This window comes from Phocoena sinus, chromosome 1 (assembly GCF_008692025.1).
Source record: "Phocoena sinus isolate mPhoSin1 chromosome 1, mPhoSin1.pri, whole genome shotgun sequence".
NCBI lineage: Eukaryota > Metazoa > Chordata > Mammalia > Artiodactyla > Phocoenidae > Phocoena > Phocoena sinus.
The window spans coordinates 124659841-124684386 of record NC_045763.1 but is presented as its reverse complement, the minus strand read 5'-3'; the positions used below and the strand labels follow the sequence as shown (position 1 = coordinate 124684386).

Genomic DNA, 24546 nt, shown 5'->3' with positions numbered 1-24546 from the left:
CATTCAACAGACATCCATTGAGTTGATCCCATAATCCCTGGGCAATCTTGTGAGGACAGTCTGTCTTTGGACAGGGAGAAAAATACATTAACAACTCAATCCACTTAAACATTCTAGCACCCCAGCATTTATAATGCTCACTGAAAATCAATAAGCTGACATGATGTTCTTACTAGATACAATGCCCTTGAGAGCTTGGTTAGACAGTTTCCCCCCGAGCCATATCACTGTCAAATCCAATGTCTGAACTACAAAACTGACATCTGACTGCTCCCTGCATCTCGAGATTCCAAGTTCCAGAAGGACCTACCTCCTTATTTTCACTCAGTCTCTGCTCTAATGTTTATAGCTCCTACATGGGGTTCAATTCAGCAGTTCACCTAATATCTACTAAACACTTACTATGTTCCAGGTAGTGTGCTAAGTATTGGAGACCTAAAGACGAATAAGGCACGGTTCTGCATTTAGAGAAACAATCATGTAAAAAGATAATTTCAGATGAAGTGACAGGGCAGAAGCTTAGAGGCAGGGCACTTGGCCTTGCCTCAGAATATCTGCCGGATGAGCTTGCACTTGAGATAGGAAGGCTAAATAGGGGTAGCCGAGTAAATAAATAGGGAGAAGGGTAATCAGGAGGCAGAGTGAACATACCACACGGAAAATCAAGGAGACGAAATAGCGAACCACGCAGAAACGTTGCAAACCATCAATAAAGCGCAAGGGAGGGAATGGCAGGTGACAGGGCAGAACACATGAGGCAAGCTAAGGACCTGGGCTTACCCTGGAGGCTACGGGAAGGGATGGAGGGTCTTAGCAGAGGGTAGCACAATTAAGGCTGCCCACGAGAGGTCCCCCTGGCAACAACTGGGAGGGTGGACCTGAGCGGAACTTGACTTGCATTAGAGAGACCGGTTAGGACGCTCCTGCAGTCATCTGGACTTAGAAAGATTGGCACTTGTCCAAGCGCAATGGAAAACAAGGGGTGGATTCAGAAATAGAAGGTAAACATTGTCAGGGCCCTGATTAAACCCATGGAGGTGGGGTGAGGGAAAGGAAGGATTCTAAGATGACGTCCAAGTTCTTGTCTGAGAGAGAGGCAAATGGGACAGTGGGAAACGACAAGAATAATGGCCACTGGAGTGAAGGAGAGGCAGAGTTTGGAAAGGAGAGATACATGGAGTGGAGTTTTGAACATACAAAGTTTGAGGTGCTGCTAGACCTTCAGATGGATGTGGGCAGTGGGTAAGAGTCTGCAGTTCAGACCATGGGAGATATATTTGGGAGTCACCATTTATTTAACAAATCTTGATCGAATGCCTTACCTGCCAGATAGGAACTGCAGTAAAAAGAAGAAAATCGGATGAGGTCACCAAAGATGAGCACGTGATGAGACTAGCAGATGGCTGAGAGCAGAACCTTAAAATCAATGTTGGGGCACAGGCAGAGGGAGGATGCTCGGAGCAGACAGGGAAGAGGGATGAGAATCACAAGTAATGTCACAAAGACAAAGGAAATAGGATCAAGGTGGTCAAAAATGTCAAGGAAGCGAAGTAGTCCAGGAAGAAAAGACCTGAAATACTGATAGGTCAGTTGGTTTGGCAACCTCAGGGGACCTTTATCAAAGTGTCAACCAGGTGAGAGGAGGCAGAAGTCAGATCACACTGACCTGAGGTGTGAACAGGAAGTGCTAGAGCAAGGGAGAGAAATGTTTACAATCAAGGGAAATCAACAATTTGAGATCTCCACTTATGGCTTAGCTTTTGTAATTCATTACTGGTGTGGCGGTTAATTTTAGGTGTCAACTTGGCTGGGCCACCAGCTGGACCAATAATCTTTGTTGAAAGACTACTGTGGATGTTTCTATGAAGGTGTGTTTTGGGATGAGATGACCATTGAATTTGGCAGGCTCTGAGCAAAGCAGATCATCCTGCCTAGTGTTAGGTGAGCCTCGTCCAATCAGCTGAAGGTCTTAAAAAAACAAAGACTGACCTCTATGAGAAAGAATTCTACCAGCAGACTGCCTTTAGACTCCAACTATACTACTTCCTTAAATTTCCATCCTGCCAGCCTACCCTGCAGATTTTAGACTTGCCAAGCCGCCACCGTTGTGTGAGTCATTTCCTTAAAATATCTATCTATCTATCTATCCATCCATCCATCCATTTATCCTGCTGGTTCTGGTCCTGTGGAGAATTCTGACTAATACAGATTTTTGTACCAAGAACGGTTCTGGAAGAAGAGAATCTTAAGGATGAGTTTTCTGAATTGGTTCTGGGGTTTCTGGAACTGGCTCTCCACTCTGATGAGACTTAAAGACACTAATGACTATTTCCAGTAGTAAAGAGAGCACTGAGAGCCCATGACACAATGTGGTCACAGAGATATGCAAAGCATCACCAGTGAATACCCTAATCAAACACTTACAAAAGGCAAGGTTCTGGATGACCATGTATATAACACCTTTGAACATTTTTGTCAAATGAATGAGGATAATGATATTGGTTAATTGCTCCTAAAGTCACTAGACAAAGTGGGGAAAGGATGAGCTCAAGGACTCAAATTCCCAGCTCAAGTGTTCATAAATGACCGGAAAACTTCTATGTCTACCCTGAAAGGGACCCTTATCTCCTACAGCCACAGGGCTGAGACTGCTAAAAGTCAAATCCAGAATTTCATCCTGAGATTGGCTGAATTACAAAGCAATTTGAATTCCCAACTTCACAGGTGTCTACTGTTAAAGTGAGGGCACTGACTGAGAAGGAGTGGGGACCCTGCTGGGAAGACCCTGATAAAGCTGGGGACATTGAACCCCAAAATATCAGAGTCTTCTCTGCCAGTAGAAGCAGACCCCGGCCTGAGATTAACCCTGCTTTGCTGGAGGAAACCTTAATGGCCTCCCCTGAGGCAGCTGCCTTGAAAGACACTGCTGATTGTCTCGACCACCCATCCCACTCTTTGATTCTAGACTTATCACCAGACTCAAGTCATAGAAGGCCCCTACAGGTACAAAGTGTGACCCATGAGGAGATGCACTACACTGCAAAACAACTACTTTATTTTTCTAATTCACACAGACAGAAATCAGGGAATATGTGTGGAATGGATACTAAGCATGTGGGATAATGGTGGAAGGAACATAAAGTTGAATCGGGCCAAAGAGATCGATAAGAGCCCATTAAATAGATATTCTGCATTTAATGCCGCAACTCAGGGCGTTAGAAAGAGCTCTAGCAGTTTGTTTTGGTTCCTTGGCTACAACGTGGACCCAAAGTGGCCCACAGTAAATGAACTTGGAATGCCAGACCCGCCTTGGCTTAATGTAGAGGAAAGGATTTTTTAATTAATTACTTTGTTTATTTTGGCTGCATTGGGTCTTTGTTGCTGCCTGCAGGCTCTCTCTAGTTGTGGCGAGTGGGGGCTACTCTTCATTGCACTGCGTGGGCTTCTCATCGCAGTGGCTTCTCTTGTTGTGGAGCACGGGCTCTAGGCATGCAGGTGTCAGTAGTTGTGGCATGTGGCGTCAGTAGTTGTGGCACACGGGCTCAGTAGTTGTGGTGCACGGGCTTAGTTGCTCCATGGCATGAGGGATCTTCCCGGACCAGGGCTCGAACCCGTGTCCCCTGCACTGGCAGGCGAATTCCCAACTACTGCGCCACCAGGGAAGTCCCTAGGGGAAGGGATTTAATGAAGGTTCAGGAAGATTGGAAAGTTAGAGTGGATCTGTCACTTAAGACACAATCATCCACTCTGGGAAGGTCCAGAAGACATGCCTTTCAGCATAACTATGAGAAATAAATTTGTGACAGGAGCCCCAGCATCTTTGAAGAGCCCCGGGACCACTCTTCTCTGTAAGCCAGAACTTACAGAGGGAATTGTTAACACTGATGTGATGCTTCCTAAATGCAATGGAAGGAACTGGATCCTGGAGTGTCAGGGGAAGTGGCAGCACTCAGCTGTCAAAGGCAAGGCAGGTATAGTTACCATAATGGACAGCAGAGGGAAAGCAGCCAACCAGAATAGTCTGACTCACAGGGACACACAACGCTGGTTAGGTGATCACAGTGTTCCTGGAAGTGATACAGACGGGCAGCCAACTAAATTCTTACTTGATCTACATAAGCAGAAAAGCTCTAGGTCACGGGAACAAAAGTCTAACTTGAATCATAAAAACAAAAAGTCACGTCTCCTCCATCAATTCCCAGACGTGCGCCAGTTTACAGATCTAGAACCCCTTGAATAAAGAGGAGGCCGAGTCCAAAGTAGCATAAATTAAGAAAGGAGATTAAAGGCGATTAAGTGGCAAGCCATTAGCTTTATGTATTAGATGTGTTTCAGAAGGTAGACTTTTTCAGATTTCAGAAAATTAATACAATGCATATACTATATATTATATAAACAGCCCCAACTGGGTATAGGGCAGCATCCCATAAACAAACACATAAGTATTTCTGTATTGAAACATATAATTGGTCTTACCAATTGGATCACGATTGAAAATAGTCTCTCATTAGTTCAGGTCAAATTTTGCAGCCAAAAGAGTTTGTATTGGGACTTCCCTGGTGACACGGTGGTTAAGAATCCGCCTGCCAATGCAGGGGACATGGGCTCGAGCCCTGGTCCGGGAAGATCCCACATGCCACGGAGCAACTAAGTCCACTCGCCGCAACTAGAAAAAGCCTGCGCGCAGCAACGAAGGCCCAACGCAGCCAAAAATAAAAAAAAAAAAAAAAAAAAAGTTTGTATCAAACTTAGGAAAAAACTTTCAGTTTCAGAGCTTTTGGGATTTTGGAATTGCTGGTAAGAGACTGTGGACCTATAATTTGAAATGAGAATGAGAAATTGCCCCTTAGCATTTTCTGTTCTGAAATCCATATACAAATCAGCATCACCTCTGCTTATTATTGAAATATTTTCTAATTTCTCTAGTGTATAAAGTTCAGCAAGCCTTACTGGGGTTCTTCTATACTTGCAGTCACTGGGGTGGGGGGGGGAGGGAGGAATTAAATTCCTAACAGCTGAAAGTGATCAAGACTGAAAGCCCCTACTAGTTAAGAGACAAGGGCTGGAAGTTCTGCTCAAGGTAGGCAGCAAGGCAGCAGGGCTACAGAACCTCTTCCAATGGGGTGGAGGGGCCAGGGAAAGGCGGCCAGTGAGAAGCCTCCGGTTTAACACACTGAGCCTGTCTGGACATCCTGTAGGGCAAGCCTGCCAGGAGTCTAACTGCAGAAGGATCTGCACAGCCTCCAGGGAGAACTCAGCCCAAGTGAAGAGGGAAGGTTCAGCGGCTTGTCAACATGTAGTGCCTCCTGATGAAGGGCAAGGAAACTTGCTGAGCCTCGTATGGTGTCAGACACTTGGATAAATGGATTCATGCTGTGTCCTTGCCAGAGGGAGCAGTATCAGAGTGAGAAACTACAAGAACCACACCCTTAACAATCCCTGAAGAGCAGTCAGAGCACGATTTTGCATCATTAGTGAGGAGGGCTTCAACGCACAGCTTCATCCCTCTAGGGTGGAGCAAGCAGCATCAAGGCATGCGGTTCTCAGCACAAACATGACCACAGAGACGAGGACATTGGTGGATGCCCTGGGACAGTTAAAAGACTCTTTGCAAACATTTAAGACATCCTGGAAGCCTCCGAAAAAGTGGTGAGAAACTTTGAAGGAGAAATTCTATAATAATGCAGAGTGGTTGCAAATATATACTTTGGAGTTTTGAGTCCCAACTCTACCATATATTAGCTGTGTGATTTTGCACAAGTTACGCAACCTGTCTGATTCTTAGTTTCCTCATCTGTAAAATTAATAAAAATAATGATTAGCACACAGAGTTGTAAGGAGATGAGATAATGGATGTAAATTGATTAGCAAAGGCCTGGCACATGGTACACACTCAATAAATGAGGGCAGAACAAAAGAAATAACATGAACCCAGTTTTATATCCAAACTTCTAAGTTATACCTGGCTGAAAAGAAAAAGATATATATAAAGATAAATATATATATAAAATCTGTATCTATATCTAGACAGATAGATAAAATGTGAGTTCATTAATTCAAAACTTCTCCCTAACTACTCACTTTCTCTCTGCCCTTCTTACCATTTAGGAGATTTCAAATATTTGCATTTTAACACATTTTTCTCTTAGGAAGCTGAGTCCTTTGCTTATGTTTCCTAGCAACACCCTTCAGAGGAAGGTAAATAGCAATTATGACCTGGATGTGAGTAACTGTAGGAAACTGTCTGCCACAGGGTCATATAAGTTCTTACTGAAGCCTAGTCTACAATATAGCACCTTCATCTTTTAAAGCGTTATCTGGAAGAAGCACAGGATTACGTTAAACTTGCATAACTGCACGCTGGGTTCTCTAACGTTTGGAGAGAAAAGAAGCCATTTCTTAATTCTGATAAAAGCATTTTTAAAATGGTTTTAAATTGCACATAACGGGGCTTCCCTGGTGGCGCAGTGATCGAGAGTCCGCCTGCCGATGCAGGGGACGCGGGTTCGTGCCCCGGTCCAGGAAGATCCCACATGCCGCGGAGTGGCTGGGCCCTTGAGCCATGGCCGCTGAGCCTGCGCATCCGGAGCCTGTGCTCCGCAACGGGAGAGGCCACGACAGTGAGAGGCCCGCGTACCGCAAAAAAAAAAACCAAAAATTGCACATAACGAACTCCCCAGATCCCAAAGTAGAATATCAGAGTCTCAGTATAGAAAATGTTCATTGCAAATTCACTGACATTTGCTCAGCTGGTTACAAGTTACAGCACAGTACTAACAAACTCAAGTCAGGGATTTCATTCTAAGGGGCAATCTTATCTATAATAATAAATAACTCAGGCTCAACAAAGACATACTGCCTCTCTAACGCCAATTAGTTAAACCTAAGAACTGGGTACAACACATCACAGTTGTTAGAAAACTATTCAAGCCACGGGCCCTGACAGTAGATCAAAGGTATTACAAGGGATCACAATTTCTAAAGAGACTTTGAGTTTGGAAGGGGAAAAAAAAAAGGAATAAATCACTGAAGAAGAATCTATCAATGAAATTATCCTTTTCATAAAGGCCTAATGGGACCAAGGGAAAATTATAAGTGAAAAAAAAAAAATTACAGCAGTCCACATGCATTCAAAAAGATAATAAATAAATAAAGAGGTTTAAGGGCAAAGATATAAAGGTCCCAGGAGACAACTGCAATTTCTCAATTCAGGCACTACAAATGGTCACAAAGCCAACTGACCTCTGCCTTCTTAGCAGCCAAAATTCCAATGACTTTGGTCTAGACTCTAGGGCATTGCTAATGTCAAGCACTTGGCAAAGAGTGGAAAAGGAAGAAAGGACTATCACTCAAGATATACTAAGCCTTCATACCTCACCAGCCTTAGGGATCGAGACCCAGAGCCATCTGGTACTTCAGACCTCAGGCAATGCTTTTAGCTCTTCTAATAATTAAATTTCCTTTGATGGAGGCTAAAGACCAAACTAACCTATAATGAATTCCACGTCAAAGCAAACCATTTATTCTCTTTTTTAAAATGACACCAATGGTCTTAGCAAGATTAAAATCTTTGCAAGGTTTAGGTACACGTGAGATTCATGTCCTACACAGAGAATCTAAATTCTCAGATAAAGATACAATTCAATAAAAACACAACTGGGCTCCAGTTAAAAGATTCTAATCATCAAGGAGAAATGTGATTGTGGCTGCACTAAATCAGCCTCAGTGGCGATAGAAAGGAATGTGAGAAATATTTAGCAGGTAGACCAGCATTAACTAGGTGGAGGGGAGGCAGCAATATTTCTGAAAATACTGTGTGTATTATATTTTGCTTTTTGTCTTTTTTTGCGGTACGCGGGCCTGTCACTGTTGTGGTCTCTCCCGTTGGCGGAGCCACGCAGGCTCAGCGGCCATGGCTCACGGGCCCAGCCGCTCCACAGCATGTGGGATCTTCCGGGACCGGGGCACGAACCTGCGTCCCCTGCACGGGCAGGCGGACTGTCAACCACTGCGCCACCAGGGAAGCCTTATGTTTTTCCCAATTAAATCACATTTTAAACTCAGTAGCAAAGAGCAACCATTAATGAAATCCCACAATGGATCCTTTGTAAGTTAGAAAAAACATCTATTTTGTAATGCCAATAGTATTCCCTCTCCCTCTTTTTTTTTTACTGCAGCCTTTCACAATAGGTGAATATCTTAAATGTGGTGACTGTCAGGAATTTAAACCGTCCTTTGGTGTTATTTTATTTGAAGAGTCTGTCACCTCCCACTAGAATCTAGGCTCCCCGCTGCATCCACGGTACCTAAAACAGTGCCTGGCACCCAGTAGGTGTTCATTTGGTTGAATAAGTGAATAAAGACTTTGTGAAAACACAAATTTGCATTTTATATACTTTTCACATATATCTCTCTTTCACTTAATAGTGTCTTTATTTCTTTTTTTGGTGGCTTCTGAGCCTAGTGAATACCCTGGAATTAGGGTAAAAATGAGTGGTCGAATATTTTTTAAAAAATACAAAACTAAGTTTTTGTTTTATTATCTCAACTAGTAAATAAGGAGTAAAAGGCTGTGGGAAGTGGTAATTAGATTAGTGGCCTTTCAACTACAGGGGTAATATTTGAAGTCTCCATTTGGTCAACAAACATCAAAAAATATAAAAGTTTTATTGATAAAACACTTAGATACTATAACAAACATGATAAAACAATTTTGGTATATAATAAGTAGTAATTCCAAAACTATAGTGCTTAAAGTGGTTGAAGAACGTTAATTCATTCCATACATTTCTGAAGAAATATGAAATAGTACTCAAAGAGTGACAATTATCAGATAATGTATAAAAATCACACTTGGAAAAAATATTCCTTCTTTCAACAAACATTTCTTGGATACCTACTATGTGCCAGGCTAAAAATACCTACTATGTGCCAGGCTAAATCCTAACTACGTGTGGCAAACTACTAACAAACTGTTATCAAGACACACCTACGCCTCCTTGCCATTTAATAAACATTTATTAGTATCTATCATATCCACTACGCTAAGCACTAGGGATACTTCTATAAACAAGCCCAACACTATCTCTGTCCTGGATTCTAGTGGAGGAGAAAAGAGAAGAACCACCAAATAGTGAGGAATTACAATAAGGACATAAAGGGCCAAGAAATGATAACAGGGGACCCCACTGGATAAGGTGGTTGGAGAAGGCCTCTCTGAGGAAGTGACATTTAAGCTAAGGCCTCACTGATGAAAAGGAGACAGCTCTGGGCAGTTTTGGGGAAAGAGCACACCAGGCAGCAGGAAAAGCAAGTGCAAAGGACCTGAGGTGGGAATGAGTGTCTAAGAGCAGAAAGATGGCAGCATGGCTTGAATATAGTGAGCAAGGGGCACAAGTTGAAGTCAGAGAGGCGGGCAGAAACCAGATCACATAGACAACTATAGGCCATGGGGAGAAGTTGGGATGTCATTCAGAGTGTAACGGGAAGCCATTAAGAATTTTAAACGAGAAAGCAACATGATCTGATTTGCATTTTTATAAAGTCATTCTTGCAGTTGTGTGAAGAATGGACTAAAAAGAGGCAAGAGGGGAAAATGGGGAGACCAGCTGGGAGGCTATCACAGTATCACAGGCAAGAAATGACAGTGATTTCGACTAAAATGCTAGGAGTAGACCACAGATAGAAAAAAAGTGGGTGAGAGAAAAAAAAAAAAAGAAGTGGTTGATTCCTAGAAGTATTTTGGAGATGGGAGAACTGATTGGATGTGGGGAGTGAAGGATAGGGCATTATCAAGGGCAGATCTCAGGTTTCTGGGTTGAGCAGTTAGATGGATGGTGGTACCATTTACTGAAATGGGTGATGTAAATTACTGAGATTTATTCTTCATATACTGTGTGTTCATTCCTACCTAAGGGTTACCAAAGACATTCCAATTGCCACATTCAGTGAATCCTTGAAGTATTCACTCTCTTCATCTGACACAGTTAAAACTTCTTCCTTAAAACTTCACTCTCTCTCAGTTTCCAAGACACCACACTCTTCGGGTTCTTCATTTACTCAACGAGCCTCCTTGTCAGGCTCTGTATACCCCAAGACTCTGTCCTTGGCCTTCTGCTATTTCCTTCAACACACTCTTCCTTGCTGACCTCATCCAAGCAATCCATAGCTTTAACTACTACCCGCATAAAGCCTCCCAGCTCTCTATTTCCTACCAGAACTTTCTCCTCACCTCTAAAACTATCTACCCAAATGTCCCATTTCTAATGAGATATATCAGCAGCATCTTAAACTCAACATATCCAAAAGTAACTTTACCATCCTCTTCTTCCAACACTCCTTTCCCCTCATCCATAATCTTCATCTGTAAAAAGCCCTACTTTCCAAAACTATGCCCAGCTTTCCAAGCTCAAAACCTTAGGGTCATCTTACACTCCTCTCTTTCCAGTCCACATCAAATTGATTTCCAAGCCCCACCAAATTCACTTTCTAACAAGCTCATGGATATGTCCTCTCTTCATATCCCACTGCTTTAATTCAGGTCTTCAATCCTCCTCCTCTGGATTGTTACAATAACCCTCTGGTTTCTTCAGCCTCACACCATTCTATCTCACACTTCACATCTCAATAAACACAGAAATCCTTCACAGGCTCCCCACAGCCCTTAGGATAAAATTCAGCCTTATGAATGGCAAACAAGGTCCTTTAGGAGTTCGTGCCTCTGGCTGGCTCTCCTGCCTCAATTCCCACCATCTCTCCTATACTCACTGCAATTTCTCATGACACTGACCTACCAACAGGTTCATTCATGACTCTGCCTATACTGTTTTCTCCCAACACCTACTTAGCTTAAGTATCCCTTTCTCTAGCAGCCTGAACTTTGGTCTGAGATGATGAGACTCTCCTTAGTGCTCTCACAGCAAACCATTAATGAAAGACTTCTCATATTGTTTATCACACTTTGTTTCTCCCACTGAATGATAAATTATGCGAGGCCAGGGACTGTCCTTCCTAGAATACTTCTGGTGCTTAATACTTAAAAAATGCTTAGTAAATGTTTGCTGAATACCTGTATCTAGATCAAACTTGAGAAGACTTTCTGTCAAACATGAACTGCTATGTACAGTTATTCATGATAAGAAAAGGTAGCTTGAAAGAAGAAACATTCAGTAGTTTTCTGAAATTAACCAATAACATCAGCTGCTGACTTTCACGTATCAGCATTCATCCTTCATTACGGAAGAGCTACGTATGTCCAAGGTGTATATAGATGTAATTCTGATGATCTTTTTGTATTAGTATCCATTAATATTCAGTTTTTCAGTTCTGCTACTTTTTAATACCTTGAGTTTAATTAAGATTACTCTGACTGCTCTTGTCCTCAATAAAGATGGGTGTCTGCCTCTTATGCATAATAATTCTCTCTGAACACACAAGATTTCTGATACACCTTAGTTTTAAGCTATTTCCTACTTCTTCACTTAAAACATGAATATTACCACCATCACCACCACCACCACCACCAAAAAACCCCCATGCTTTTTAACCCTTTTTTTCCCCCTCAGGAGAGATATTTATACAGAATGGATTGTCTTATATATACAAAGTATATATTCACCTATCAACCTCCAGAGGGTGGGGGGGCTTTTACATTTATACTTTACAGCTCCTGGAATCATTCATTAAATGGTATTTTTCCTGGCTCCAAAGATTACATTAAGAACTTTTCCATGAAAGTAATTACTGAGTATACTCATGTTCAGATATTGTCATGCAACTGAACAAGTCTCCGTGTTTTTTTAGGAGTTGGCTCTCTTTATAACCATTACTTAACCACATTCTGAGACAGCAACAAGTACTCTGCCTTGAACAACACACACAAAAAAAGTCCTGTGGCAGACACCACTGCAGATGTCCGTAAAACAACTCATCCAATTCAATAAATCCAGCCTGAGGTTTACTTTATGTCTCACTCATGAAATCTGGCAAGGAAAAAAACGTGATTTTTTTTTTTTTAAAGAAAAATGAGACTTTTAATGTCCTATGTCTTGTCAAACTACGGCGACTAGGGCTGTAATTATTATGGATTGGACCAAACTCTTCTAAGCCAGGTCACTCCAGTGGTATTCCCAGCTCTTTGCATCCTAACACAGAAGTAATGTAAATTTCTTCCTGGTGCTCTGCGGACGACAGAGATGAGACAAATGAGACTCCGGGACCCTTCTATCTCAGAGGCTTAAAAAATGAGCTGGAGAGCACTGGAAATGGAACTAACAAGGTAAAACAAAACGGTCGCTTAAAGGGAAACAATCAACAAAGGCCCTACAAATGAAAACCCTGCAACCTTCCGCCACCTCCCAAAGGTGGAGAACGCCAGAAGCCCGGGTTCCTGAACTGGAATCCCAGGCGGGCCTGGGCGACCCAGAGTCGCCAGGCGGAGACGGTGGGCGACTCAGCGAGGGCGCAATGCGGCCTCCCGCCGGGCCCGCTCCCCAGACAGCCCCCCAGGAATGAGCAAGGTAGGGAGTTCTCCCCGCCTCCTCCACACGCAGGGATCCAGGAAGAAGAAAGAGGCTCCGCGCCTCTCCAGCCCGTCGCGGGGTCCGCCGGCTCCGTTCCCCGGGCCCCAGGGCGTGCAGGCCGCGCCCCCTCCCCACCTCGGCGCCCCGCGCGCGCAGGGCCCGCCACCTGGCCCCGCCGCCCCCGCCATCCCGGCTTCACTCACAGAGCCCGAGCGCCACCGCAAGCACCGACCACAGCCAGCGCCTGCGGTCTGGGGATGCAATCAGTGCCCCGGCCCCGGCGGGCGCTGCCATCGTCCTCCGGCCGCAGCCGCCGCGGCTCTGGGCCCCGGTCCCCACTGCGGTTAGCTCGGCTCCGGCCCGGGGGCTCGGGACTCGCCGCCGCCCGCGTCTGCTAGCACCTCCACGCCGCAATCCCCGCTCGCGGCCCCAGCCGCTGCCAGCCAGCCCTCCGCCCAGACCTCGGCCCCGCGCCGGCCCCAGCTGTCCGCTCATTGGCCTGCTCCGCGCACTTTGAAGGACCCGATTGGAAGGCACCGACTGTCCATCACTCCCTCTCTGCAGGCGGGGCCCCGCCTTTTCGGTCCCACCCAGGCTCCTTATGCCGGCGCTGGAGGTCCCCGGCTGTCCGAGGCGACCGCCGCCAAGCCCTCTGCCTGCCTGCCTGCCTGCGTGGCTGTCCGCTGGTCTGTCCTGGCCCGCCCGCCCCCCCGCCAGCGTCTCCTCTGCCTCTTTAAGGGTCCAGTCCTCCAGATGTATTCATTGTCTGTCTTCGCCTGTTTCAGCTTTTCCCTGTTTCTCTGAGCCTTACCTAAAGGAAAAGAAGCAGTTCGTTTACAAAATTAAAAAAAAAAAAAAAAAAAAGAACGAGGGCTACGATGGGGAGAGACTTCTGATTCAGTCGTTCAGATAGAACACATCTCTCCCCTTGTCCTGTCTCTAAGGCCTGTCAGTTGCCTGGATCAGATAATTTATGTGTGCATATTGAGAAATCTACTAGCTTAAAAAGAAGTCTCCATCTTGTCTGAATCTCCTCTTAGGAGACCCCTGTTTTGGCTTAAAAAGGGTTGGGAACGGGGAACTCTTTCCTACTACCTGGAGCACAAATGAATGGGGTTTTGTTTGTTTTGCTTTTGTAAACAAAATATCCCTCGATTTGTCAATAAAAATTGTCAAGTTCCCCACCCAGACTCTGAAGTGCCGTTCTGAGCCGGCTCCACTTGGCTACCTTGGCCCAGAACAGTGTCTGCCACTTACTGGTTGCCCAATAAATTCTGGAAAGTGTTTGGAAGAGTCCTTATGAGAACAGCCCACAAAAGGGAGAAACGGAAGGACAGGAGCACAAGAAAAATGAGGGTGAAGGAAAAAAAGGAAAAAATCCAGATGGGAGGCCAATAGTGTGAGAGAAGGAAACAAGTATTAGACAATTAGGATGAGAGTGGGAGAAGAGCATGGTGAGAGCACCCAAATGCAGCCCCTCATTTCAGGGTTTTGTCTCAAGTCAACCTTATGAACACCTTTCCTGATATTTTAGCTATTTTACCCTGCTACCCTTATAGTTCAGCAAACTCATAATAATTACTTTAGCACTAGTGAGGGAAAATGAAAAAGAAAAAGAACGATTTCACTCTATTTCTCTCTCAGCAAGATCCTCATGAAGTGTTTCTGGAATGTCATAGGTTGGAAAGAATACAAATGCATTAAGTGAGCAATTACTATGTGCTGCAGATGTAGAATACCTAGCCTTTACTCTCAAGAAGCACAGAGTCTACCAGTCAGTGTAGCAAGCAACTACTGAACTAAATCTTTTTCAATGCTTGAAGAGAAGGTCGAACAAAGGAGAAACCGTAAGGCCAACAGGGACAGTGGTTCTCAAAGACACATGTTATGTTAAAAGCTAAAGCTTCTCCACTGACTGTGATGTACCTCAATACAGCTACCTCCCTCTTCTGAGAACCACGGGCCTGTGAGGTGTCTGGAAAAGATGCACAGAGGATGTAGCATTTGAGGTGGATTTTAAAGGCTGAATAAATTTTCACCAGAGAGAAACAGGAAAAGCAAACTCAGAAACAAGAAAGCAGTATCGGGTATAAGGAATAGTGGGTTAATCCTGTGTGGTTTGGAACTTCAGGGGGAATGAGTGAAAGAGGGGAAAGAGAGAATGCTGGAAAAGTAGGCTGTGGTAATATTTTGAAGAGCCTGGGGTTGTCTTTATCGTATAGGCAGTGGGGAGTGATGAGAGGGAAGTGACGAGTTCAGATCTGTGTTTTAAAAGGATGACTCCTGCAACAGACAAGGCAAGAGTGAAGAGAGCATGAGATAAGGTGTTGGCAGTGATGGTGGAGAGGAAGGTGAGGACTGCGGAAACATTTCACAAAAGGAATGACAGAACTGGGTATAAATTAGATGGGAAGTCTAATCAAAGACAGATGTGACCTCCAATTTCTAGCCAGAGCGGTGAATGATGCTACCAGTTAACTAAGACTAAAAACCCAGGAAGAGAACCTGGTCTGTGAGGAAAGCTAATGAGCTGGGCCTTGAACACAGCTGAAAGAGCTGAGAACACCCAGACGGTCAATCAGAAGGCAGTTAGATATCTAGGTGTGGAGCCCAAGGAAGCAACAGAAGGGCTACCGTGAAATCGGAGCCTGCTGGGGCAGCAAAGTGTTTCCACGATAAACAATATCAGACCATCAGTAGATACTTAATAAATATTTGTTGAATGAATAGAAGAATGAATGTTTAATCTAGAGAAGTTACAAAGAAAAACAAAATCATGTGAGGTTGTTTTAGCCATAGGCCTTGTATTGTAGTTTCTGATTCTTCTGTAGAGATAGTAAATGGAAAACAAACAAACAAACAAAAGCGTTGGATTTCAATCACTATTGTGAGCCTGAAGGTCTCACTCAACAAACCTCCTCTTCAGATACCTCCTTCTTCCTCCTGGAAACTCCTCTTTCCAGCTCAGTCAGTCCAGGCATACAGTTAGAATCAACTGAAGACTTTCCATCAGATGAGAAAAGTCATTTTTAATGGGCTGCCTTGCCTCTAAAAGAATGGGCTCCTTGGGGAGAATTTTCCCCACAGAGTCAGTAAGAAGGAAAATCATGTGCAGAGTCTTGTCTGATAATAGTTACCTATGTGCAGATCCCTTGGCCTCAAAGACTTCCCGCTCCACGCGCTGCACAATAAATGCACTAATAAGGAGGGGTTTTGCCTTGGGAACATCTCAGGGCGTTAAGTCTTCTCTTAATAGAGATCAGATAGGGGGCACCCAGGAGCAACTAGTGATGGCAAATATATATGGACAGAATTTTCTAGAGCTGGAATGAATGGGAGAAGTAGGAAGAGGGTGTCAGGCACCAAAATTTCCGACATCTCTGTGATTGTAGTAGAATTCTCTTCCACCCGCTGTACTCTCACTGGCGTTCTCTCCCTCCTTGTTTTTTAAGGTCTGTTGCCAGAAGAAAATGGAATGCTGTGATCTGTGGGTGGTGATAGCAAGCCATTCCAGGATGACTGAGATTTGATGAATATCAGATAGAGTCAAAGATGAATCCCAGGCCACACTGAGAAAGATTTACCTGGAGCTAAACCAGTTTCATTAACATTTCTATAGAGAGAATGTCTCAATCCAGGAAAGGGGTTGCATTTTTCTAGGAACTTTTTGAAAATCTGAAAATTCGAGTGTCCCTGGGCACCAAGTTGGGGGAACATGGGTAATGGGGTCTTTAGGGTTCATTGTATAGAAGGATATGCCACCAGGCTTCTTCATTTACTGTGGCTGGAATAAAATGTTCTTCAAGGTCCTCTGTCTCCCTGTGCCCTGCTGCCACCTATGTACTACTACTGCCTCACCTATGAGGGGAGAATGTACACTGGAGAGAGAGCACAGGCATTCCTCTCACCAGGATAGAGACATTTCTCACTGTGAGTTGGGCAATTGATATCCTGAGTTTCGTTACCGTCAGTCTTCCTGTATCATGGTTGGGAGGGCAAATGTGATACTCTAGTGGCACCTGCAGAGTAAAAGACAAACCCTTTCAATCACTAGAGAGAAGTAGGAGTAAGAAAAAAAAAAAGCCCTAAAATGATAATAACTGTAGTAAATTCAAGTAGGAAAGATGAGCATAGCGACAGACCTCTTGGTAACTGTAGAGATGGAGGTTTCCAGAAAACTGAAGTGGTTACATTATTTTACCTAACGAGTTATATTTTGTAGTTTCCTCATTCTTGGGAGAAATAGAAATTTCTTAAGTGTCCAGGGCACATTTTTTTCCAGTTAGGTTCTGATGAATAAACTCTGCTGGCATCTAGGATTAACGAACATCTTAAAAGGTATTCTTATTCTCCTTGCCTTGGGCCCTAAGGAGGACTGAGGACTCAAGTTAGGACAGTTTCCAATAAAACAAAGGGTGGGGACTGAACGTTAGAGCTCCAGAACTGCAATTTACTCGTATCAAACCATAAGAAGAAAGTTGACAACCCAGAGTCTGGCACATAGCGCTTCTAAATGTTTGTTGAACAAATGAGCAATCAAATGAATGAATAAACTGGAGAATGAATGTTATATGACATAAAATAAACAAATAGGCCTGTTCAGGAGAGTCACCCTGTCTACTTGTAGTTTCCTATCTGGTTAGTTATTTGCTAAAGTTGCAATTCACAATTAGTGATTGTCCAAATACCAAAATTTGTATTTTTAAGGGATTTGGAACAAATGGTGGTCATTCAGAAATTATTCACTGAGCACCAGTTTTGCCAGCATAAGCCTCAGTACTAAGTATTTAATAATTCAAAATATAGTAAAGAAGCCATGCATTAAAAATATTGGGCACCAATTATATAACAATTGGTTGTCAATTATACAGTGGAATTCAGTGTTGCTGTTAGTGTTGATGTCTTGTCCTCTAATAAATAATGATTAGAGGAGACAAGACTGCAACCCAATTATATACCACATAAAATTGGTTTTAATATGTTAAAGGATCTTTTTCTGAGAAGGTCAGAGTTTGGGATTTATGGAAAAGAGAGAGAGAGACAGATTTTCCAGCTGAAGAAAACAGTTTGAGTAAAAACACAGTGATGGTAATTTGCAAGGCTGGAAAGGTGGTGCTTTGAACACTAGGATGAAAGGTGTAGGCGAGAAACGGACAATTTTACTACTATTGGAAAGAGCAACATCCTGAACGCAGCAAGGGAGAGAATCTGGAATCCGCCTGCCACAGGGATATTGCCACACACTCACTGCAACTTATCAGCCATAAACATAAATGGAATTGTAAATATGCTACTGGTAGTGACACCGTTGTTTTCTTCTCTGTCATTGATTTTCAAAGATCAAGAGAGAAAAGAAAGAAAATCGAAAACACAAGAACGCGAAACAGCTGAAGGATATAAGCATATTACACGGATAACCACTTGGGGGCGCGGGACTAAGTAGTTCCTCCTTCTTTTATAATGACGGGAAGTGGAAAGATACGACGGCTCGTTGGTCTAGGGGTATGATTCTCGCTTAGGGTGCGAGAGGTCCCGGGTTCAAATCCCGGACGAGCCCGCCTTTTTCCTTCTTCAGGAATTAATAATTTCTAAAGAAATTAATTTTAGAATAGATCCATAAATGTAATAAATACACGTTGGTGGAAAATACAAAATTGAGACTTTTTGAACTTAGAGCACACTTTACGTTCAAATACCATTAAAAGACGTAACATGAAAACGTAGAAAGTTTGCTAACCATGTAATACTTTGAAAATGCTTGTCCCCACTCCTGCCAGTTTCGGAGTCGAGCGCTTGTGTTAGGGACTGAGTTCCGATCTCGGTTGCCTACAGGTGCGGTTTAAACTTGCCCAGGCCCGCGCATGTCCGCACGCACAGCGACCGCTGGAGGAGGACAGCGCGCCCCATCACCCTGGTCCCGCTAATCCACGGCGCCCCCTGCTCACGTTTGGAGTGTTCGAGGGGTGCCCAGGAGTCCGCACGAGGCTTGTCTCTTTTCCAAGTACGTGTGTTTTAAATGGTACAAGCATTTTCATACCTTGCCCTCAGACGTACAAAGACCACACACATACTGAACGAACTGATCTCATCCAATCCTTTACTTCCTAAAGCGAAGACGATCAAGATTCGAGCTCAAGGGACCGGACTAGTTTCATTTCAGCCTCTAAATGAGCCGTGTAAGAAAAAGAAACTGTTTTCTAAATTTTAGGCGTAGACAGAAAAGGTTCGGGCTCGTCCGGGATTTGAACCCGGGACCTCTCGCACCCGAAGCGAGAATCATACCCCTAGACCAACGAGCCGCTCTCCGCAAAAACGCTCCCAGCGCCTCTCTTCAACCTTGCATCGCCTCTGGCCGCACTGCCTGACTGACCCCAGCCGTTGACCCTTCTTTTACTCCCCAGGTCTCTGGTCGAAAACCCTCCTCGCCACCCGAAGGAGCGCCAGGAAGGGACGTGCACTTTGCCCAGCGGGGCCGGTGGTATCACCCAGCGCCCGGGCTCTGCGCCTCGGCCTGCGGCCGTCCGCCCTCGATCCGAGAAGCCGCCTCCCCAAAGCCAGGACGGCCCCTGCAGCGCGGTGGCTGCTGGGCGCTGGGAGCCCGAGCTAGGAGGGCGCGGGCAGGGCCCCTCGGACATACTGGACGCCGCCGGGTGTCCGCCGCCCAGCGTCTCCACGCTGCCAGTTTCGCTCCTTGCGGGGAGCTCCCGCCGCTCTTCACTCAGACCATCCTCAGAGCACTTGGCTGTGTGCCGCGTGCCCCACCCCCGTCCCCATCCCAATCCCCTGTGCTGCAGCGGGACGACGCTCGCGGGTGGGCGGGGCGGGAAATAGCGCGGAGGAGCGGGCGAGAGATGGGAAGGGATGCACCTTATCCCTGGGAGGGAGTGACGGGGCGAAGAATTTGCAAAGGAGAGAGTATTAACAGCTAACTTATTTCGAACGTTCATTTTGAGATCCTGCACTCTTTTAGGCGTTTTACATGTACTGAACTCACTGCATATTTGTAACAAATTTTCCCTTAGTTACTACTGTTATCCTCATTTTGCAGTGAGATAACTCAGGCCACACGGCGGCAAGGAAGTGGTAGCGCAGGCACAGGAACTACCGAGGTCGTGGAAGGTGGGGTTAATAGCGAGGGCCGTGAAAGGGGCTGAGGAGCAAGGGGGCAGAGTTGGGTGCCTTGGTAGCTTGGAGGAGTGGAAAAGGCTGTGGTAGTGGGCAGGACCTTCGCTCTGGCGCCACCCCACCTCCATCCCCTACTGTAATAGGAAGAACAAATCTGACTCACTGGATCTGTATCTTTTACTTTAACCTTTGTAGTCTATTGCTTTTGTTAAGAGTTAATTACTAAAGGGCTGTTGCCTGTAGCTTAAAGTACACATGATGGCCCATCTCTGGTAACCCTGCCTCCCATGCCTGAAAGTTAAGCTAAAACACATTTGTTTAAGCTCACAGGAAACATCCTGACCAGGGCCACCTGTGAATGGCTGCAGGAAAGAAGGAAGTAACACATCCGTTCCAGAGTCTGGCCAGAACCAGGAAATGTTTGCAATAACTTCTCTCTCTTTCTCTCTTTTTTTAAACGTTACCTCTTATATGTTCTGGTATAATGTTATAAGTCATAATTCTAGTTATTACTTTAAAATGTATGTCTCAGAAATAACTAAATTTCCTTGTCAATTGCGATATTATGAACTTTCATCAAATCTTTAACTGTGGTCATTTTTAAGTCTCTTGTCATTTACAGACAGTTCTGGGTGTACTCTGATGCTTTTGCAAATATGTGCCTATAAAAGGGTTTCATCGTCGAGGAATTCATGGAAAAGACTCTGACAGGTACAGATTTCTGGTAACTGACTATACTGCTGAACTGAATGAATAAGCATTTTCAGAACTCTAATGGAAAACTGATGAATTCATAAAAGTGCTAACAAAAGATCAAGATGAAAAAAAAATTACATGGGGCTGAGTGAACTGATGAGGATGATTATAATTTTTGTGACTTTCTGTTTGAATAAAAAAAAAAATCCCACAAGGACTCAGAGGCAAAAAATATACAATTCAGTTTTCACTGCAAAGTAAAGGAGCTGTTACAGTGGAGGATTACTGGACTGAATGTCAACATTATGACATGGTGTGAGTGTGTTTCGTGTTTGGTAATTGCAATCATTGTTGCTTTTGTTGTGGTCATCCATTAAAACAAAAAACAAAAAACTTTACCTCCTCACTTCCCCCTCTTTGTTCTATAAAAGAAACAATCATCCAAACCTGGGCAAGATGATTCTTTGGGACACTAGTCCACCATCTTTTCAGTCTGCTGGGTTTCCAGATAAAGTTGCTATTCCTTGCCTCAGCGACTCTTCTCTGGATTTGTTGCCCTGTGGAGGAGTGAGCGGTACCAGCTTGGACTCCTTAACACGACCCCCCCCCCCCCACTTGTGCCGCATAGTTTGAGCCTATCCTAAGGCCCTTAACTCCAGTGGACCAGGAGTGCAGGGTCTTAAGCTAGCCTTGTCTGCTTTTGGCCTGCACTCCCCTCTCCCTCCCCAACACCCTTGAGTTGGTGGTTGGGTTGCAGAGGCTTCTCATTTCTGAAGCCCTCTTCCATCCTTAAGGTACCTTGAATTTGGGGGTCACTGGAATACTTTCCTCCGAACCCTGGTCAGACTGTTCTCTGAGGGTCCAGGTGGTGTTGCTGTCCTCTCACCCTTTGACTGAAAGCTCTCCATTTGCACCAGCTTCTCTGCTCATCCCGTGGTCCCTTCCTTCCTCCTGATGCCAGTGGGCTCTGGGAGTGCCACTGAATATAGAAGGTCAGGACCAGAGCTCACACCCTTGGGGAGTGTGACAGGGGAAATACAAGTGAAAACACTTCAAAACAAAGAGTTAAAGCTGGAAAACCTTTCTATAACCCATTCTGGCCATGTAGAGAGATCCCAGAGCCATGCTGCTCCCTGGAGTAGAAGGACATGTGTAGGATGGGCCGCTCTAAGCCTTCCATTTGCTTTGATAGTATGTAAATTTTTTAAAATAAATTTATTTATTTGGCTGCATTGGGTCTTCATTGCTGTGCGCATGGTGGTGTGTGGGCTTCGCATTGCGGTGGCTTCTCTGTTGTGGAGCACAGGCTCTAGGCATGTGGGCTGCAATAGTTGTGGCTCATGGGCTTAGTTGCTCCGCAACCGGGGCTCTAACCCGTGTCCCCCGAATCAGCAGGCGGACTCGCAACCACTGCGCCACCAGGAAATTTTACTGCGCCACCAGTAAAATTAAAATTTTACTTTTAATCCACTCTTTTGTAGTCTGAGAATGGGTTCGGGAGGGTGAGGAAGGAGTTCTCCTCAGGCGGAGTCCTGAGCAATCTAGGTTTTGCCCTCCCCTTTCAGACTGTGCCTTTTCGAGGGCTCCCTCTGCCCTGCCTGAGCTGTATCTCACTCACTCACCAAGGTGCCATGAAAGATGGCAAGACTGGAGACCTTTCCTACCTTTGCCAGTGTCCACTCTCAAGGTTTTTGTTGTTATTGTTTTTCAATTTCCCCATGCCTGTTTTCCCATCCCTTTAAGTTGTTTGTAATAATTTTAGACTATTCCATCAAGACAATATAGCATACTTTTCTTTTTTCTTTCTTTTCTTTTCTTCTTTTTTTTTTTTTTGGTCGCACCACGTCTTGCAGGATCTTAGTTCCCCCAGACCAGGGATTGAAACCAGTGCCCCCTGCAGTGGAAACACAGAGTCCTAACCACTGGACTGCCAAGGAATTCTGATAGCATAATTTTCTTAATAATTCTTCTACTGTATAATAAATCATTGGTGTCCAACATTTCACTGATATAAATATTGTTTGGCCCATTTGTGTATATACTTTCCCCACGTATTACATGATTTCCTTAGGATTTACTCCCAGAGCTGGGATAACCGCTTTTGTGGCTCTCCATGTAATTCCATGCCAATGAGCTGGGCTTAGCTGGTTAGCAAGTAAGATGAAAACTGATGTGGAAGAAGAGGACCAGGGGCTTCCAGAGAACTTTAAAAGCCATGATTAAATATTTTAATTTGACTTAAGGGATTTGGTGGCATTAAAGCCTTTGAGAATGGTGGTATGTTAAAAGTACTATTGAACATAACAATTTTGACTTGGGTTCAGCTGCATGTGAGGGCGAAGATGAAATGAGAATAAGAAGAGGTCCATTAGTAGATGATTAGAATAACTCTAAGATGATGTCATGGTTGATGCCTTGAAATTGTGAATGGCTTTTACAAACACTTATGGTGAGGGATTTGTGTATTTTGTCACTAATGTTTGCTTGCCACTGAATTCTGACACAGTTTGGGCTTAAGTGGAACAGACTTGGCTCTGACTTGGAATGGTCAGCCCTTGGAAGTGAGAATACAATTTAATTGTGTGGGTCTGCCATTCGAAGGAAACCTCTGGCTAACTTGCCCCACAGGACTGGCCTCAGGACAGTGTGCTGCGTCTTATTTGCTGCCCGTGCAGTTAAGCGCTAACTGGCTCGCAGGCCACTGCCGTTGTCATGCTGGTAGGTTTGCTTCGTTCACTGCAAGCCATGTCCTGACCCACACAGAAAGTGGGATCAGATTGAACATTTGTGCCTTTTCCAGACTCCAGTCCAATAGCCTATAATAGCTTCAGCTAGTTTTTACTACAAACATTTCTTTGTGCTTTCCCTCCAGTGATCCTTTTTCAGAAACTTATCTCATGCCTCCCTCTGAATTTTGCAATCCCTAAATAATTAGGAATGATATTTTGGAGTTGCCTCAGCCCTTTGATTTTTTGTTCAAATGTTTTCACTTGTTTTAAGTTTTGAGAGTGCATGAGGCCATAAATGTGATAGGAATCTAAGATATAGACTGTGAAAAGAACTGCTTTCCACAACACCTTCGTTTCCACCAGGGCATATTATTACCCCTCTTTTATACACATTTGGTCTTACTCCGGATGTTATTGGTTGAATAGAAGAAGACAGAAGTTTACAGTTTTCATGATCAAAATTGTGATTGTTTTGGAAGACATGCTCATGATGGTATGTTACAGAAGAGAAGAATACACAGTTTCACACAGTGAGATCCCAGTTTTGGAACAACAACGAATTAACAACAAAACATGTAATACACACATTAAAAAAACTAGAGGGAAATCCATAAAATATTAACACTAGCTATCTCTTAGTAGTGGGATTATGAATAATTTTTATTTACTTAAAATATTTTTTCTCCACAAATGTTTAAAAATAAAGGTGTATTGCTTTTATAATGAGAAAAAATAAAGATAATTAATATTTTTAAATCACAGAGAAAACAGGGCTCCTAAAACTACATGTTTCCTTTTGCTTGGTAGAATGAAAAGAGGCACAGAATTAGAGATGATGCAGAGCAGGCCCTTTTGCCCTTTCCCATCCCAGCTGCTTCCAGAAGTCGTCAAGAAGGCCGCTACTGGTGCTCCTGAGGGGCCAGGTTCGGCCGTGATGGTGAGTGCCTGGCACCACCCAGCACCCATGGGTTCCTTAGACAATCCAACAGTAGCGACTAGTGTTTGAGGTCCTATTATTTTCTTGGAGCAGAAGGAATATCTGCCTCTTGGTAATACCGTCCTTTGAGTACCGACCATACAATCATTCTAGAATCTTGCTTCTGAATTTTGGTTTAAGTGCAATTCAGCCCACTCATGATTTAAAACAGAAGCAGTTGATAAATGTAATAACTGGCATTACAGGTTTGCCTAAGGCATTTTTTCCACATTTTCATTTAAAACTACACCATCAAGGGTCAGGGTCTCAGGGTCGTTACCGACAGGAGCGTGCAGCGGGGAACCCTAGCCTGTTTCGACCTCTTCCTTCTACATCCTGTTTCCTTCATAGCATCTCCCTGGCTGTGCCTAGGCGTTGCAGGTCCCATGGAGAGCCCAGAACTTTCCAGGAGGAGGAGGAGAAGAAATCCCTTTGCTCCTGTTTTTGAAGTGGGTGGCTCCCTTGGTGCTGTGAGGCATTTAACACATTCACCTCCTCT

At 44.3% G+C, this 24546-nt stretch overlaps 1 protein-coding gene and 2 non-coding genes across 3 annotated transcripts in view; 1 reads left to right on the top strand and 2 right to left on the bottom strand.

Annotated features, from left to right (window-relative positions):
- Positions 1 to 12993, bottom strand: part of MPZL1 (myelin protein zero like 1) — a 62986-nt gene extending 49993 nt beyond the window's left edge. The window contains exon 1 of the mRNA XM_032651951.1: positions 12725 to 12993. Coding sequence (XP_032507842.1) covers positions 12725 to 12815 — 91 coding nt within the window. The 5' untranslated portion in view covers positions 12816 to 12993. The remainder of the gene's footprint in view (positions 1 to 12724) is intronic.
- Positions 12994 to 18006: 5013 nt separating this feature from the next.
- On the top strand, positions 18007 to 18078 carry TRNAP-AGG. The gene has a single exon. It is a non-coding gene; the product is annotated as a tRNA-Pro (tRNA).
- Positions 18079 to 18748: 670 nt separating this feature from the next.
- Positions 18749 to 18820, bottom strand: TRNAP-CGG. Its single transcript has one exon. It is a non-coding gene; the product is annotated as a tRNA-Pro (tRNA).
- Positions 18821 to 24546: the final 5726 nt, after the last annotated feature.